This window comes from Bombus pascuorum, chromosome 7, assembly GCF_905332965.1.
Source record: "Bombus pascuorum chromosome 7, iyBomPasc1.1, whole genome shotgun sequence".
Classification (NCBI taxonomy): Eukaryota; Metazoa; Arthropoda; class Insecta; order Hymenoptera; family Apidae; genus Bombus; species Bombus pascuorum.
In genome coordinates, this window is record NC_083494.1 from 7,852,859 (window position 1) to 7,871,166 (window position 18,308).

At 31.4% G+C, this 18,308-nt stretch overlaps 5 protein-coding genes across 5 annotated transcripts in view; 2 read left to right on the plus strand and 3 right to left on the minus strand.

Annotated features, from left to right (window-relative positions):
• LOC132908506 (uncharacterized) overlaps nucleotides 1–8,710 on the plus strand; it is a 35,605-nt gene extending 26,895 nt beyond the window's left edge. Inside the window, exons 6-9 of the mRNA XM_060962546.1 lie at nucleotides 81–286; nucleotides 875–1,074; nucleotides 7,399–7,643; nucleotides 7,713–8,710. Coding sequence (XP_060818529.1) covers nucleotides 81–286; nucleotides 875–1,074; nucleotides 7,399–7,643; nucleotides 7,713–8,015 — 954 coding nt within the window. The 3' untranslated portion in view covers nucleotides 8,016–8,710. The remainder of the gene's footprint in view (nucleotides 1–80; nucleotides 287–874; nucleotides 1,075–7,398; nucleotides 7,644–7,712) is intronic.
• Nucleotides 3,238–4,779, minus strand: LOC132908534 (uncharacterized). Its single transcript, XM_060962600.1, has 2 exons — nucleotides 4,355–4,779; nucleotides 3,238–4,254 (listed from the first exon to the last, which is right to left on the minus strand). Exons 1-2 carry the CDS (start codon nucleotides 4,629–4,631, stop codon nucleotides 3,866–3,868), a joined length of 666 nt encoding a protein of 221 aa, XP_060818583.1. The 5' UTR covers nucleotides 4,632–4,779; the 3' UTR covers nucleotides 3,238–3,865.
• On the minus strand, nucleotides 5,993–7,143 carry LOC132908536 (uncharacterized). The gene is made up of 2 exons (XM_060962603.1): nucleotides 6,843–7,143; nucleotides 5,993–6,761 (listed from the first exon to the last, which is right to left on the minus strand). Exons 1-2 carry the CDS (start codon nucleotides 6,976–6,978, stop codon nucleotides 6,259–6,261), a joined length of 639 nt encoding a protein of 212 aa, XP_060818586.1. The 5' UTR covers nucleotides 6,979–7,143; the 3' UTR covers nucleotides 5,993–6,258.
• LOC132908514 (deoxyribodipyrimidine photo-lyase-like) lies at nucleotides 8,034–10,168 on the minus strand. The gene is made up of 6 exons (XM_060962560.1): nucleotides 9,917–10,168; nucleotides 9,724–9,850; nucleotides 9,321–9,649; nucleotides 8,702–9,252; nucleotides 8,395–8,636; nucleotides 8,034–8,321 (listed from the first exon to the last, which is right to left on the minus strand). The coding sequence occupies exons 1-6, from the start codon at nucleotides 9,989–9,991 to the stop codon at nucleotides 8,161–8,163; spliced, it is 1,485 nt and encodes a 494-aa protein (XP_060818543.1). The 5' UTR covers nucleotides 9,992–10,168; the 3' UTR covers nucleotides 8,034–8,160.
• Nucleotides 10,169–11,545: 1,377 nt separating this feature from the next.
• On the plus strand, nucleotides 11,546–16,936 carry LOC132908499 (integrator complex subunit 6). Its single transcript, XM_060962526.1, has 9 exons — nucleotides 11,546–11,870; nucleotides 12,048–12,125; nucleotides 13,332–13,571; nucleotides 13,661–13,841; nucleotides 13,931–14,655; nucleotides 14,734–15,006; nucleotides 15,083–15,416; nucleotides 15,523–16,266; nucleotides 16,376–16,936. The coding sequence occupies exons 1-9, from the start codon at nucleotides 11,754–11,756 to the stop codon at nucleotides 16,582–16,584; spliced, it is 2,901 nt and encodes a 966-aa protein (XP_060818509.1). The 5' UTR covers nucleotides 11,546–11,753; the 3' UTR covers nucleotides 16,585–16,936.
• Nucleotides 16,937–18,308: the final 1,372 nt, after the last annotated feature.

The following is an 18,308-nucleotide window of genomic DNA, read 5'->3' on the forward strand; positions in this document are numbered from 1 at the left end:
AGCCCCGTAGTATTCGACGCGCGATTAGAGGCGGCGCATCTTTTCCATATTCCGGATCAATAATCGACGTATTCTTTCAGGACGATGGTAGAACGCATGCCGGTAGAAGCCGAGAAAATTGTGGCGGGGTCGGACGAAATATCGCCAACGCCTTGATCAACCTTGGTCTGAACGCTACACGGTTAATATCCGTCGTTGGTAACGACCAGCCTGGGAAAGCTATAATTAAAAGTCTAGGAGATGGTGCCCAGACTGTGGAGCAGTTGTCAAATATGAACACGGCTAGGTACGCGTTGCTTTTCCCCGCCAATTTTCCGCGAATGCTAGATCATCGACTTCTATGTCTAATACTAAATTATCTCGAGTATATATAAGTCTTTTCTTTCTTTCTTATCGATTAACTCACACGAAATCAGAGAACTCAATATTTCTTTTTCATAATTTCTTTTCTCTCTTTGTTTTCGTGCCTAAGTTATATTAGATTAAATAATTATAGATTTTTCTTAAAAGAACACTCGAGTACGTTTATCAAGTTCAAGGTCCGCTATTATGATTTAAAAGAACAGAGGTATAGGATACTTCTTGTGCAATACTGAATCCGAAGACAGTAAAAGCTCATCATTGGTATTAATGGTTATTGGTTTCTGTAGCGAATTGCTGATCGGAATAACCATTGACCCCGTAAATACCACTCGAGACCACTTGTCCCCGATTTCCAATAGTTTTTCTTTTGCCATCTTCGAATTCGTTCTTTCACACGTTGAAAGAGGCATCTTTTCCTTTTGCGTTATATGTACATATGTACATTTGAATATTTTGTTCACTAGTCTTTTATTTATCTTCTTAAATATATATTTGTGTTTGATAATTTAAGATGTACCGTGATCATCGATTACAAAGGCGAATGTCGATTCGCAGTCGGCGAGATGGAAGTGTTCTCTAGTATCAGCCCGCATTTGGTGAAGAAATACCAATCGTACGTGGAGAATTCGAGTTTCATCGTTCTTGATGGTAATCTACCTCTAGATACGATTCGATACGTATTGGATCTTGCAACGTGCTCAAATATTCCAGGTAGGTGATACTTTTATAAGCTTTTACTTCATTTTAGCTTTTTTTTTTTCTTTTTTTTCATTAATCTCATAAAATATTGATTGTACTTTCAAGGTATATGATATAAAATCTGATTAACGTTTACTATGTAAAACTTTGCAATAAAAAATAATTAGAAAGATACGTACATTTTTGTGATTCTTCAATTTCGATAATTTTTATCGTAATTACTAGACATTTATAACTTCTAAAATATTCTAGACTTAGATATATGTTTATATGTATATATATAAAACAATAGTCTAAAAATATGAAAACAGTTCTTTTTATCTGAAGATACAGGTTTTTATAAAAAAAAAATTGGTGAAGTTAATACTGTCACTGAGAACACGCACTCAATTGCAGAGCAATGTCATAACAAAATGACTTTAAAAGCAATTTTATGTTTTCACTTCTAATTAATCTAAAAAATAGTTATAAATCCATCTGAAATAAATCTTCTTTGAATACTACATATCTTCCCAGTATATAATAACTATTTTATATAAATCTATAAAATTAATATAAATTTTGCTGTATGTACTGTATTTGCATTACTAAGTTTAACCGTTTGAGTGCCACTGGTCTTTGCTGTTTCCCAATAAAAAATTGTCAAGCGGCACGATAGCGCTTCTTTCATTCCATGTCCAAAAATGGCAGACGGCGTGATAGCATTTGTCTTATTCCTCGTCTAAAACTGCCAAGGGGCGCGATTGCGCTGCTTTATGTTTATATATGATAAGTCTTATTTCTTTCAGTTTAATGTTATTCTAACATCCTTTTGAGCATAAGTAATGACATCGGTGGGTTTAAATCATATAAAAATATTATTTAGATATTTTATGGCATTTATGTAAATTTCAATAATATTTGCATCCAAATGTTAGACTGAAATTAAAATTTGTCTTTCATCAGCTGCCTCGTTAATATAAACGTATATTTCATTATTGCTTTTTATAGTTTACTATATATAATTTAGTTCATTATATTATTACAGCAATGGTTGTTTAGAAGAATAAAAACGTGTATTCTTACAAAGTATAATATTACTCAAATTTTGTCTTAATTTACCTAAGACTGAACAATAACCATAAAGATATGCATCGACAAAAACTGAGCATGCTGTTATTGTCGGTTTCGCAATCTAGAGCGCTGGGATTTTTTAACACACCATAGAAGAAGCTCAATAGCGCCACTTGGCACTCAAACAGTTAACATGAAGCTAATCAGAAAGGCATGAATAAAATAACTGCCAAACCATATGACCATAACAAATAGCTATGGTTTGATTACACTAGTCAGTGTGTATGCCAATATTGCTCTCCAAATATTGATACTGCTAAAAACAATAGGGTACCTGAAATTTAAAAATTATTTGAACGTCATAAACGTCTTTTGCTTATTTAACTGATATACTGTTGAAAACTTCCACTTACCTACTGTGACACAAGACACGAAAGCAGTAACTAAAAGCATCCATTCACAATTCATTACAAATTTCAAAGGCCAATGGACTAAGATCAATACAATCATAACTTGTGCAAAGAATAAGATTAAAAGAACAGATGTGACAAATGTTTGCACAACCATCAGTCACCCTGGCAATAATCATTTTCTAATTACATAATATTCTTTGAAAAAAATGTGGTGACATCCAACAAATTGTTTTTTGATTTTTTGTCAAATTAAGAATATAATAAGCTGTAAGTATCTAATAAGCTGTTCAGAACAATATTTCTAAAATTACATATATTTAAAATTACTGAAAATCTCTTTTTTTAAATTTAAATCTAGTAGGGACTGAAATGAAATTAATTTAACAATCAAAAGATATTTATAAACATAACGAAAAAAAATATAATAAGCAATTAATAGAGGTTATGAATGTTTTTCACTCACTGCAAGTCTAAAAAATGATATTGCTTACTTAAAACGCGATAATATTCTCGTTTATCAACAGACATTATTATTATTTTACTTTTTTCTTTAATTCTTAAAATATTCTATTTATCGTAAACTTGTTACACCACATTCGTTTCACTACCAATAATGTAACTTAGCTTCAGTTGACATCCTGCAAGATTTCTACTTTCTATAGTTAGATCAGTGGTTCTCAAACAAAAACAAAATAATATATAAATAACCATTTTCAACATTTAATCTTATTTTTATTGAAGTAAAGATATATTACAAAACCGCATTGTGTCTATTTAAAAATAATTTTTTTATAATTTACAGTCAAGGACGAATAATTAAATTAATTCATATAATTATGTTAATATTTTTATACGTGTAAATTACACTAGTCTTTACAAATCTTATACATATAAATTGACCACTGGCAGTAGATGTTTACATTGTAAAACTTATACAACTTTCCATAACAACTTCTTATAATTCAAAAGAAATTTTTCTATTGGACACAATTGAAATTACTCTTCCTTTGCTAAAATAATTAACTTTAGATATATTTCCATTAACTTTCACTTTCAGTATAATTTAATTTCCAAAAAGTTATTAAACAAATAAAACAACAATAAAAATACAAAGGTTCCCTTATCAACACTACTTAATACAATTTATACATATCTTGTATATATAAAACTTACAAAAATACAAATCTTGTTTTATAACATACTTTGTACTAGAATAATAGAAAATATGTGTTACAATATACTATTATTAAAAACCAGCTAATATATGGACGGAATAATATTACAAAATTTTAGCACTAAATTGTTGTGCAAGTCTTATGTAATAATAATACTCTAGCTCATGTACGAGATTCAAGCTGGAATCTTGTTTGAGATTCTTTTAAATACTCTCGTTTTTTACGTTGAACATTTGCTTCAACAAGAAGAAGAGCTCCTGCTATAATTGTCAATACACTACCCACAGCTGCCATTACAAAGGACCAACCAAAGAAATTGTTTGCATGTCCAGGCATCCAACCATCAGTATTTCCAAGGCAAGCAAATATAATTACTGCTAGTCCACCACTTATTCCACCAACAAATAGTAAACCTCCAATTGTCATGATAAGTTGTACATAACGTTTCTGTTCTGGATCACAACATAGAGTGAACAATAATACCAATACAAATGACACCATACTCAACAGGAAGCATAGAGTAAAGAAAAACTGTGTTGCTATCATAAATGCTGTAACAAAGAGATTAAGATTAGTGATATAATGACAACATGTTACTTTGATAAATTTATAAGTATTAATGAGAATGATTAAGCTAAAGAAGAAACTTACGAGGTAGTAGAAAGCCTCGAATATCAGAATAACCTGCAGTGAAGGGATCATAAACCCATCTACAACCAACGAAAAAGCGTCTAGGTGCGTCCATTTCTTGAGGATTTGGAAGTGATCTAAAGCAATGCGTCCACAAGCCTAATTTGTCGAGTTTTGCGCCAGTGATACGATAATCACTCACTAACCATGCTGGTGTACCAAATGCAACGCAAACACACACGAAAGCAACGATAAAGACACCGACACCCACATTGCCGGAAAAGCTTCTTTTCTTCATCGTGAAAAAATTGTTTCGTGAATGATCACGATGTAAAACAACGCGTACGACAAACAATTCAAATCTACTGATCTAGTAAAGATCCCACGGCATTAACCACACCCCAACACGTTATGTTGTGTGATGACCATGTAGCTTACCATACCATCTAACCTAACCTTGTAAAATCGTGAGTATCCCACGAGTACAAACTAGCAGTTATGACAAGGAAAGGGTTCTCAATGCCTAATTATAATATTATTTAAATATGTCAACTATATTTAAAAAAGAAATTTTAATGAAATATCTTTTTTCTGTTGTCAGTTACGAAACATAGGCGATATAATAAACATTTGTTAACATTCGTATATTTAAATGATAAATACTGTTAAACTGTTAAAAACTGCTAAAAATTGCAAAAAAGTACATTAAAAATTTTGCGTGATATCTAATAATGTTAAAGTTAAAAAATCTTTATATTATTCAAATACTTAATGAAAGGTGCTTTAAATGCTATAGAATGATAAACAAAGACTAAAAATGGGAGACACTGCTAGTATGAGAATTTTTTATAAATTTCTATTGTAGTAACGACATTACGTCATTGACGTTTCAACTGAATTACATATTTTTATATCGTGAAATCTTAAATTGTAAATGAAACGGAAATACTAAAATGTATTTCTTCTTATTTAGGTCAATTTTCTCGGCTATTGAAATCTTTAATAATAAAAATTTACGAAATCAATGTAAACTATTAAGTTTAAAGAGATAGCTCCAAAAAATGATAAAAAAGATTTCTAACGAATTGTTGTTTTGTATTTTATAAAAAAGAATTTGTTTAATTCATATCCATGAACTTCAATTAAGATTCTTGGAATCGATATGACTTATTCTACTATTCAGTTTATGTATGATTCACCGAGATACAATTCACATTACTTAATGTCATTAAAATTAAAACAATATCGCAAAAAAATATTCATGATGAAATTGAAATTTACTATCCATTATACATGTCATTTTATTAATAATTTTACGTTTCCGTAAATATTGTTAAATATCGAAGGATGATACGGAACCAATAGTAACACCTTTTCCAGGTGTGATCGATATAGTACGTGAAATTGTAGAAGTTGCTGATTAAAATAGGAGCTAAACTAGGTCAACGACTTACACCTGACGTCGATCTTCGTGCACGCAATCTTAGTCGTAACTCACGTTGAATTATTTCCCCCGATAATAAAATGGGTCAGAGCTTGACCATATTTACCCTTTGCAACCTAATTATTTTGCTTTAATCCGCAACTTACACATATATTTATTTGTCAAAAAGGCAAATATGACAGTAAAATTAACATAAATGCGAAGAAAAGGAGATATGATTTCGAACAAATTACTTTATTCAACTTCATTCTTCATATAATTCTCTAACATTTCATTTCACTTACATAATTAAGGCCATTTATATCTAAAATCTCTTCTATGGACGGATTCGTTAACAAAGTTAACATACAAATTATTTTACAAAACAATAAATACAGCATATTTATGTAACATTTTATTACAAAGACATATAAAATATTTTTTTATATTATTACCTCCATCTTTCCTCAAAAGCATATAAAAAATTATTGTATTTATAACTTTAAATAGTTGTATGTGTTTTTTGTTCTTCCCGTAATATTCTTTCTTGTTTCTTTCTGTGCCTACGGCCTTCAATCAGGAACAATGTACCTGCTACAACTAAAGTAAAGCTACCAATAACAGCTAATGCATAAGACCAGCTAATGTTATTATGCTCCCAATTGGGCATCCAGTCTCTGCCATCGCCTCGTGCACCAAATATTATAACAGCAATAATACCACATATTCCACCTAGTACCAAATTTCCACCAGTTGTCCATAGAAGCAACTGATATTTATCATGATGTTGTGAGCAACATGTATATAATACAGTTAAGAATCCTCCTATTAATAATAAAGTCAGACATAATGTGAAAAAGAATTGTGTTGCAACAAAGAAATCTGGCAGGAGTATATCGTGTATTATGTAATATTCTTCTTCAAACACCCACCAACAACCATAAAATTTAGTATCATACAAATGATGCGGATCTCCAAATCCTTGGAAGCATACCTGCCATAAACCTATAATAACATGTTACAAGGCAATATAGTATTTAAATAGTATTTTTCTTACTAATATGTCAAATATGTAAATCAAATTACCGATTTTGACAAATTTTGGATTTTCCAATTTTCCATCGGTTTCAAGCCAGTTGGGTGTGGTGAATGCAATGATGATTGAAAGAAATGCAAATGCTGTGCATATAACAGCAGCTTTGCCGTTTAGAGTTTTACTCATTCTATTGCTTTATTTTGTAAATAGTTTTTAAGTTTGACTTGTTTTACGTAGTTTTCAGATTTGCTTTTAAGCAACTTTTGGGTTTTAAGTCGGAATGTGATAATGTGACACATACACTATGCGTTATGTTTTGCGTTGTGTATGCGGTATGCGTCTATGAGACGATGAAACAAATGATTAATAGATGTCCATTCACATGAAGAATTTTTAGCGCTCTAGCAGCGCTCCATATTGCGAGGAGTGTATTTAGTCTTAGCGCCATTTTTTAAATAGCATCTTAAAACCAAACAATTAGTATATAAAAATTACATCCAGTGTATTAAGATAAAAAAAATATGTTTAATATAAAACTTAAAAAATAATTATATTTGTAAATTGGACTATGATGTATTAAAATCAAACATGACATTTATTTTTTAGTTTGGTATGAACCCACAGATGTGAACAAGGCAACTAAAGTATTTAAAGCAAAATCACAATGGCAAAATGTTTTGCATTTTATATCACCAAATAGAAATGAACTATCAGCTATTGGGAAATATCTTGGCATATCAGTACCTGAAAACAAATTATCTATAGACTTAGAAGAAGTAAAAACAATTGCAGAGCAAGTAGCTGAATTTATCCCAGTGGTTATAAGTACATTAGGATCACAAGGAGTATTGGTAAATATTTAATAATTAAAACAAATCTGAGAAAATATAAATATAGAATTTAATAATTATTTTTTATAGGTCGTTCGTAAAGCCCTTGGAAATGATCCCTTTTATGATAAAGAAGGAAAATTGGTTGCTCATACTATGGTCACTTCTCGCTTATATCCCCCCTTATCTTTTATTTCTGATGATCCAAAAGAAACATACAATGTGAGTGGTTGTGGTGACTGTCTTTCTGCTGGAATAATTTATGGAATTCATAAAAATTTAGATGAAACCAGCTGTCTTTCCTTAGCTCTAAAGGCTGCTGCACTTTCTTTAACTTCATTAGATGCAGTCCCTACTTCACTTTCATTATTATGCAATGATGCAAAGTGTTGATAAATATTAACCATTATTAATTATATATTGGTATAAAATACTTTAATTATATATAATATATATTTTTATAAGATAGAGTAAATGTGGACGGATAGATTTTAATAAATAATTTATAACTATATAATTATAATTAGTGGTTATGCTTTTATATAAGTTCATTAGCTTTCTTCTTTTCCCATTTCATAACAAATTCGGCAACATTAAATTTTCGTTTACATCCATTATAATTCATATATCTTATTTTCCCAAATATATCTCTTTCTGGCCAACCATGATCATGGACACCACAGATAGACCACATGCAACCTAGAAGCACAAATAGAATATACATATTGTGTAATAATAAAATACATCACAGAAGTACAGATAGAGAACTGACCTACATAACCATTCGGATCACAACCATCGATACTGTACTTATTATTTAAATAATTGGCCCATTCTAAAGCACTCTCAGGTGTTTCAGTCCATTCTAATAATTTCTTTGCCCAATACATTCTTAAGAATCCATGCATTTTTCCTGTTATTATCATTTGATTTTGACATGCATTCCATAAATCATCATGTGTTTTAGAGTTTTCCAACTGACTTAAAGAATATACATATTTTCTTGTATCCTTTCTAAATGTAATAAAATGTTAACAATAATATAATGTACACAACTTGTAATAAATAAAATAAATTACCGATGTTTATTTAGTGTTTTTATAGCCCAAGGATAGGCACCGTCAACAAGATCGTACTTTTCATTATAGAAACAAAAATTATCACTAAGTTCTCTTCTAATAACAGCTTCCTCCATGAAGGATTCAACTGATTTTTTATACAATCCTTTATATTCTTGTATTTCCAAAATACAACGTTGTACTGAGATCATACCAAAATGAAACCAAGGTGATAAATTACTGATGGCATTTGATAATGGATTATTATGTTCATCTCCATATCTTTGTAAGTGATTTTGTATAAAATTTTCAAGTTCCTTAATACCATTTCTATATCCTGGTTTAGCCCATGTAATTTCAGCTGTTGGCTTACTTGCTTCTACACCTTGCAAAGTTATATCCCAATTGTTGTTTTCAAAGTTTTCTTTTGTTAAATATGGGTGTTTAATAACAGGAGGAAATTCTGTTAAAAATTCTTTTAGTTTTGTATTTATTTTATTTCTGATGGTTTTAGCAGCAAACTCCTGTTTTGATGATGCATACCAGCAAGGCACAATATTATGAGCATCTATCTTTAAAAGATGTATATTAATATATCAAAAGATTATCTGTAAATTACATCAACTAAAATTGTGTTTACTTGACAAATAGGGACATCTTCTGGAAGATTCTTTTGTACATTATCGATCCATGACATAGGTAACTTTAATGGATAAAAATCTACGATCACAGCACCCATGTTATATGTTTTTACAAATTTAACAATACTCTCATTTGGTTCACCATGTAAAAGATGAAAGTTTAGATTCAATTGTTTGCATTCTCCTTCAATCTCCATTAATCCTTTTAAAAGAAATTTGTAATATCTCATAGAAGCATTTAGGAAACTTGGCATTATGCAAAAACATATATGGAGGGGTACATTACTTTTCATAGCAATTTTCTGGGCAAAGAGCAGAGCCCAATTGTCTAAAAATGTTAAATATTATTAATAAACTAATAATAATGAAAGAACTATGTAGAACTATGTATTAATTATATACCTTGTATCCTAATATCACGAAACATCCAATACAAGATACCCTTACAGTTTTCTTTAACATCATTTAATTTGCTTAAATGTTGAATACGTTGTTTATTAAAATTAAATGTCATAATAGATTCAGATACCTAAAAAATAACAAAATATTCAAAAAAGTATATTTTACTAATTTTCTTAAAAAAGAATTATCTTACATTTTTTCTATTCTCTTCAAATTTTTTTAGAAGATTGACAACTTTTTTGCGCTTAGATGGATTCAACTCATCCATATTTTTGTGTACAAAAATAATACTTAAATAATACTGAAATATCTATACACATAATACTTTATACGATTCTTACAACTTTTGAACTTAACAACTTATGACTACAGAATATTAAATCATATTACGCAACACATATATCTTACAGCTTAGAATATGTGAAATATAGAACAATTTATCTAAATCATTTAACCGCTAAAACGCTACTTAGAGTTAAAAACCCGCCATATTAGAGTCCGTACTGTCACTTATTTTCTGATTGGTTATTCCCTTGAATCAGCTGAGTTTTATTATGTTCATAAAATTTTTAATAGACTTATCAAATAGGTAAAAATAGAAAAATGAAAGATAATTGGAAAACACAGCGCAGCATTAAAATGAAAGAAAACGTAAAAATGGATGGGTAAAAAATTATTCAATAATATATATGATTCAAAGCATTTTAATTCGTTGTAACATATACAGTAAATTCCTTACGCATTGTTTGTTTCTTCGTTGACTGCTTGATATCATTAAAACAGAATAAATCAAAATATGTTGAGTTACATACATTACACAACACACATTCCATTATATACTATTACATGATTATAATAAAAAGATAAGAAAGATAAGAAAGAAATATGCACTCAAAGCAGCGCAAAATCTTTCTAACAAGATAAAATAAATAGGTTACCTATTAATTGTAACATTATTTTTCTTCTTGCATACATGTATCTATTCATTTGGACAAGTTGAAACAAACCCAATTCTACGACACACTGTGTGATCATAGAACGTATAAAATGTGTAAAAGTAGTATGCAACAACTAGTCTATTCGATAGAAGTAAACAGCGTTTCGATACGCACTTATACAATGTCGAAACACGATGCGTTTCATACAACAGTGATAGAGATGAAAGTTTACTTGGAGGGAGAACAGCCAATAGAAATAAACTCTATGAGGTCACGTGGTTTACGACGCAGTATAACCATGAGCAAGATAAAGCTACTGTCAACAGAGACGAATGAGAGAGAGAAGGTTAAATTTTGTTCTCGTTAAATTGAAAGAGTAAGAAAGAACGATAGGTAAAGAGAAAGACAGTCGTATATACATCGGTAGTAAGAAAGAAGATGAAGGACTGAGAACGATAGAAACTATACGTGAAAAGACAAAGGATGTGAGAGCGAGAAAGAGAAAGATAATGGGCGGAGAGAATAGGAAACGAAGAGAGGGACAGACGAAAGAACCAGCGGACAGACTGGCAGACGGTCTTGTCCGACTCACAACTCGCGATCTCGTGGCTGAGTTTCAGCTGCTGTCCTGTGTGCCGCTGTTCACCAGGCACATTCGAGCATCAGAGGCGCGCGACGTAGCAGTAGATATTCGGTTCGGTGTAGAGAAAGAGGGGAAAAGACGTACATATATATACATATATTAATATATATATACTATACATACACATCTACACGTGCACACACACACGCGCGCGCGCACGCACACACACACACACACACACACACACACACACACACACACACACACACACACATAGGAAAAGAGGGAAAGAGAAGTAAAAAGAAAAGAAAGAGAGAGATCGAAAAAGAGTAAGAACGAAGCGGGCGCCGTTACGATAAAAGTTTTTCGTAGAGCGTATTCGGGAGCGTTCAATGGTCGAAGCAGCTATGCGCCACACCGTCGTAGGGCTGTTAGCTAGCTAGTTCTGACTACGGGAGGTCTCGGGCCGCAGTTACGACCTCGAGAACGAGCGGGTTCGCCTCGCGAAGATGACCATAATAGTCTTTTTGATCGACACGTCGGCCTCCATGAATCAGAGGGCATATTTGGGCGGGCGACCCACGCTTTTGGATGTAGCCAAGAGCGCCGTGGAGACTTTCGTGAAGGTACGCTAGTCAGACAGCTTTCCCGGCCGGGAGATTCAATTGTGATTGCTGTGCCCAATCATTAGTTCGTGTGCCATTGTCAAAAACAGCAACGTGTAATAACGGACTCCCTGTCTTTTACTTTCCTGCAACTCGTAATTTTTAATCGTTTAATCCTTTTTTCTTTTTTTTCTGTAGGTAAGACAAAGATCACCAGAGAGTCGTGGAGATCGTTACATGCTCCTGACCTTCGAAGATCCGCCCCAGAATATCAAGGTATGTTTTTCTTCGTATTACACTTGCTTTTACATTCGTATCTTTCACACTTTTTTCTTTTTCTTGTTCCTAAGATCATTGCATCTCTTTCTTACACGCACACATACGCTAGCTAGCTACCATGTATAGTGTCTCATGCATAAAACTTTCAATTATATCTTTTCTCTCAAATATCTTTTCTGTTTTTCTTTTTAAATGCATTCATGATTCGTTGTCTTATATGACCAATCGATGCATTCATGCAGAATTGCCATGTTATTGGTCCCCTTCGATAGCTGAATAATTGATAGTCAGCAAGAAGGCAGCAAAGTGCAGCGTGCACTTGCCGTATCTTCTGTCCTCCGTTACGGAAGAGCAGCATTGTGGGTAGTAATATTTGAGTGGGGGCCTGCCCACGAGGGTTTCTTTCTTTATGGTTACGTGCGCGCCAAATTTACGAAATTGATATACACGATTTCGTTGATAAGACAAACTCACGTGTGTTTTTCTTTTTAAATTTTAGAATCTATGCTTTGTTAATCCCTCCCCAACAAAAATTTTCTTTTAATTTTATAACAAAATTTTAATTTCATTCCATCCTACTCAATTTTGTGTTTATGAAATTTATTTATAAGTTGAAGTAGAGGTCTTTTTTTTCAGAATTGAACATGATGATCAATTAAGAATGGCCCAAGGTTGAAAATTGTTATAAGGATTAAGGTACTGTCACCAGTTTGGTAATGGTAGAGAAGTAAAATAAGTTTTCCGTATGACAGTGGATCCTGAGACAATAAAGAATTATCATGCATTGGATAGAAGTTAACATAAATATTGTTGATACAATGATAAATTTAAAAAATCACCAATGCGATTGAAAATGAACGTTGTGAATTTTTTATGGCTATTCTTTGTTGTCTGCATATTTAATGTTACATGGAGGTTCTCATTGTTTCAGAATAATATTCTTCTCCTCCATTGTTGCTGAACTTTAGTGACAGAACTTCAAACCTTGTAATAAGTTACAATTTTGCATCTTTCTTGAATCATTAGCTTTATCGTTATTGTTGCTTTAGAAATAAATTGAAAACTAAAGATCAAGATTCTTCCAATATGGAAGACATTTCAATAAGAACATATATGATTTTTTATATTATTATATTACGTTAAGGAAGAAAATGTTTTCTCTTGGTTTCGATATATAACTAAACAAATATTCTTTTCTTCTAGGCTGGATGGAAGGAAAATTTAGCAACTTTTATGAACGAGCTGAAAAATTTACAATGTGTTGGGTTAACAACACTAGGTGCTGCTTTGAAACATGCTTTAGATGTTTTGAACATAAATCGTATGCAAACTGGCATAGATACATATGGACAGGGAAGATGTCCCTTTTATTTGGAACCATCAGTAATTGTCGTGATTACAGATGGAGGAAAATATACGACTAATAGTGGAGTTAATCAAGATGTAAATTTCTTAATTGTATTTAAAAAGTAGAAATACCATCTTTTTTCTTTTTTATGGAAAAGATAATTGAAAAACAAAAAATGTTACAGTTTACACTACCAATGCATTCTCCTATACCTGGATCTGAACTAACCAAGGAACCATTTAGATGGGATCAAAGATTATTTTCTTTGGTACTTCGTTTATCTGGAACTCCAGCTGTCGAGAGGGATACAGGTTTAGTGGCAAGTGATTCATCTCCTATAGATGCTATGTGTGAAGTTACTGGAGGTAAGGAAAAAAAAAATATTTTCATAAGATAATTTATTCTATTGCTGCTCATAAAAATACTGATATAAAAAATCTATTACTCATTGTAGGTCGTTCATATTGTATAACATCTTTTAGAATGATGATGCAATGTATAGACTCTTTGGTACAAAAGGTTCAGTCTGGTGTGGTAATAAATTTCGAAAAAATTGGACCAGATCCCCCACCTTTAAATAACGAAACACAACATGCAGATGATGATGAAAATGAGGATGAAAATAATACAACGAATGGAGCACGGACGTATCTTCCTAATCCAACGGTACCAGGAAACACAGCATGGCATTCTTGTAGAAGACTGATTTATGTCCCAAGATCTGCTCAGAAAGGTTTCGCGGTTGGATTCTGGCCGATACCTGAAAGTTTCTGGCCTGATTTGAGTGCTAGTTCTTTGCCGGCTAGATCGGCACATCCGAATGTAAAATTTACTTGCACCAGTCAAGAGCCTATGGTGATAGAAAATCTTCCATTCGATAAGTATGAATTAGAACCAAGTCCGTTGACACAGTACATATTAGCCAGAAAACAACCCACAATTTGTTGGCAAGTTTTTGTGGCGAATTCTTACAAATCAAGTGAAGTGGGTCATCCATTTGGATATTTAAAAGCAAGCACTAATTTAACGTGCGTAAATTTGTTTGTCATGCCTTACAACTATCCAGTACTTTTGCCTTTGTTAGAAGAACTGTTTAAAGTGCATAGATTGAAACCAACGAATGAGTGGCGAACACAATTTCAAAATTACATGAGAACAATGCCCACTTATTATGCAGCAGTAAGTTTTTAATTGATTATCAAAATATTTAATTACTTTATTAGTAAATTTGAATAACAGTGCAATTTTGTAATACAGTCCCTCAGGAGAGCTTTAACTAGAATGGGTGCACCTACGCCGTTAGCTCAAACATTAATACCTGATAATATGGATAATTCGTTATCTTATAGTGTCTTAAATTATTTAAAACGATTAAAAAATCAAGCTAAAATTGAATTTGACAGATTATGTAATGAAGTTCTTTCCAAACAACTTGCTACTGCCAATATGACAAAAAATTTAGTGAATGGTAGTACAACAGTAACAGAAGGTGTGAGGGTTATTCCTAGAACTCCTTTAAAAAAAGATTTGGTAAATATTTGTTATTATCTACTATATAAAAATATTTGTGTTCTTACAGAATTAATGTTATTTTTTAATCTAACAGGTGTCACATCCATTATTACAAGATAAATTTACCGGATTGAGGGATCAATTAAATGAATTCGGTGGTTTTGTAGTTGGATTAGTTAGAAATCAACAACGTGGTGCGCATAGTTATAGAAATGCATTTGATGTCCCACGAAAATCTTTGTTAGATCAAGTTGTTAGAATGCGAGCCAACTTCCTGCAACCTGGATTGCTGCATACAAAGTTACTTGATGATGATTACGTTCACTCAATGCCCTTAGCACAAATGGGAAATTATCAAGAATATTTGAAACGTATGACTCCACCATTGAGAGAAATAGAAAGTGCTCCAGTTAGACAACATATGTTTGGTAATAGTTCAAAATACTTGATAACGAATCTAATTATTTTAATTTAAAAATATCAAGTTTACATTTATGTTGAAAAAGTATCTAATTTCTTATGATTAAATTTCAGGTAATCCATTCAAAATAGATAAAAGAATGATGGTCGACGAAGCGGATATTGATATGGTTGGTGCAACATCTTCAACTTCCAAGGGCGGTCTTAAACGTAACTTGCCTGCATCGGATGGAGGAGGGTCGCTTGCTTCGAAACCACCTTCAAATAAACGAAAACCGGGTCCAATTCCTAAAGATGTAGTCGTACGGAGACCGTCGTATACGCCTACGAATACTCCACCGAGTTCGCCAGTACCATGGGTTGACGATACGAAACACCAAGTAGCACAAACTACCGATTTGGTTCAATTTTCATCAAATATAACAAATTCTACACCTAGTGTATCAAATACGCCGTGTATTAATTCGCCGGAGAAATTAGTAAATGGCCTTGCAGAAATGCCAACAATACCAGTTTTCGAACCAATTCCAGTGGAACATATTAACAATCACATGGATGCTCCACCAACTTTAACACCAGTAGTTAATAATGTTGATACACCTAAGAGCGAAGTGAAAAGCGAAAAAATGGAAAATGTTAAGAATGAGTGTAACAATCTACCTCTTAATGATTGTGTTGAAAATAGTGCGAAAGTTGAAAATTCGGTTGATGAACGATTATCTAATCATGTCGAAGAAAAACGTGAGTCCAAAGTAGAAAAAGACAAAGTTTTGACGAAAAAAGAATTGGAAGATATTAGAAGACATAATTTGTCCGTTCGAGAACTTGTATATAAGGAAGTGCGAAGAAGAGGTACAAGTAAGTTGAAATGGATATGTATTTCTATTATCTTTTTATGTATATCTATAGTCTACGAAGAAGGGAATCTACAAAATAATTTATACCAATAATTATAATCTTGTTTCAGATTATGAAACACTATTTTCACATTTACACCAAATTCAAGGGACTCTAGATATACGACTTGCATTTTTGCGAGATATTGTGAAAGAATCATTACGATTTAAAAGACGTAATTTGGCATCATTACTAGAAGATCATTTGAAAAATCTACAAGAAGATACCTGGACTGTGAACCATAAGGTGAATCACAATGGTGCCACAAAAATAAGTTAAGAATTCATTGCATAATCGGGGCATTATTTCGATAACGAAAAGTACGAATTCAGTGAATGAGATGCAGAAAGTATAAGAGGGATACAAAATACCCCAATAAAAGCAAGTCGTACGTCTATAAAGCGATAAGCGTACTAGCGTTTAAGGATGTATGTTGCCAAGGCGCGAGAAGTGATAATAATTGTTAAATCTAATGAAACAAAATAGCATTGTGTACGTCAACCAAGGAGATATGATTTCAATACTCCTCTTGTTCTTTATTTTGTTACTGTACAGTTGGTAGAAATATGTTTTGTTCTGTATGAAAGATCAGAAAATCTGTGTTGCGACAATAAAATCTTTTTAGCAACAATTCAATAACTTTATAAACATTATTTAACATTCTGGATATAAATTTATTATAAAATTTGTAATAATTTTTTAGTTTTTGGATTTGATATTAGAGTAAAATTACTGTATGCCATACATATTATATCTTTCTTTTTCTCTAAAAAAAAAAAAAAAAAAAAAGAGAGAGAGAGAGAGAGAGAGAGAGAAAGAAAGAAAGAAAATTCATATGAATTTTTTAAGTCTCAAATGCAGGCATTTGGGGTACTCCACATTTTGGGTAATAATTAACAATTGTAACTTAATGTTTAAATTCTTCTGTTTTTCAAATAAATTGATGTAAATATAACGCCCTGAAAAAGTACAACAGTATTAGAGTAGTACAATTTTACCAACTGTACGACCAAAATTAATAATAAATTGAACAGAAATGACTATATGTTTTCTTTGACTAAGTTTTCTTTACATTTTTTTTTTTTTTTTTTTTTTTTTTCTAAGATTTTAGCTTGTACTATATTGTGATCTAGTGTATAAATGCAGGTTCAAGGTTATTAACATATAATATGGTTTGTAAATTTACTTTTGTATATTATTAATAGTATGAAAGTACATTTGGGTCTGATTTTTATAAACTGGAAAAATGTTTAATACGCAACATTAGAAATTTAACACATATCTTCTGTTTAAAAAGAGGTTGTAAAAATTTAAATTTTGTAAGTAAAAGGTGCATATTATTTTATTATGTAATTTGCTAAATTAAAATACTTTGAAAATAGAACTTGTTTGATCATAACGAATCTTTCTTTTTTGATTTTTCTAAGTTTCTCAAAAAGGGAATTTATTAAAACATTTTCAATGAAGGGTTGACAGTGCCTAATGCTATTGAAAATTAGTGTAAAAACGATTGTGTTTATTTTTAATCCACTTCGACAATTTTGTTTCAAATATATGTTATTAAGAAATAAAAAACTATTGAACTGGCTGTAAGAACAACATTCTTAATAAGAAAAGCCAGGTATATTTAAAATAAATTTTATTGTTATTACTTTAATCGTTATTTCACATTGAGTAGAAGTGGGTTGAAATGGTATACAGTGATAGCAATGATTTATATAAATAATTAATAATGTCAAAGTCATTTGTTGCTATCTGTAAGAAGTAATAGTGATTTGACCAAATATTAAGCGGATTGTCCTGGATTAAATGATCAGGCAGATTATCTTACCTATTAATCAATTAATTGAATCATGGACATTATATGTGTACTAAAACTAAAGGAATTTCATCTGCACTGCATTCATTGTCATTATTCACATAAAAATAGGAAAATATTTTATGGGGCATACTAATAAATTACAACATATCATCTGTATCATTAAACAAATTTAAATATAAAG

Coding starts and splice junctions, on each gene's coding strand:
- LOC132908534 (XM_060962600.1), bottom strand. CDS start 4,631: ATGAAGAAAAGAAGCTTTTCCGGCAATGTGGGTGTCGGTGTCTTTATC. Junction 4,255..4,354: donor TCGAGGCTTTCTACTACCTC/GTAAGTTTCTTC, acceptor TCTTTGTTACAG/CATTTATGATAGCAACACAG.
- LOC132908536 (XM_060962603.1), bottom strand. CDS start 6,978: ATGAGTAAAACTCTAAACGGCAAAGCTGCTGTTATATGCACAGCATTT. Junction 6,762..6,842: donor TCCAAAATTTGTCAAAATCG/GTAATTTGATTT, acceptor ATGTTATTATAG/GTTTATGGCAGGTATGCTTC.
- LOC132908514 (XM_060962560.1), bottom strand. CDS start 9,991: ATGGATGAGTTGAATCCATCTAAGCGCAAAAAAGTTGTCAATCTTCTA. Junction 8,637..8,701: donor AAAACACTAAATAAACATCG/GTAATTTATTTT, acceptor TATTACATTTAG/AAAGGATACAAGAAAATATG. Junction 8,322..8,394: donor TGATCCGAATGGTTATGTAG/GTCAGTTCTCTA, acceptor TTGTGCTTCTAG/GTTGCATGTGGTCTATCTGT.
- LOC132908499 (XM_060962526.1), top strand. CDS start 11,754: ATGACCATAATAGTCTTTTTGATCGACACGTCGGCCTCCATGAATCAG. Junction 13,842..13,930: donor TATGTGTGAAGTTACTGGAG/GTAAGGAAAAAA, acceptor TACTCATTGTAG/GTCGTTCATATTGTATAACA. Junction 15,007..15,082: donor CTCCTTTAAAAAAAGATTTG/GTAAATATTTGT, acceptor TTAATCTAACAG/GTGTCACATCCATTATTACA.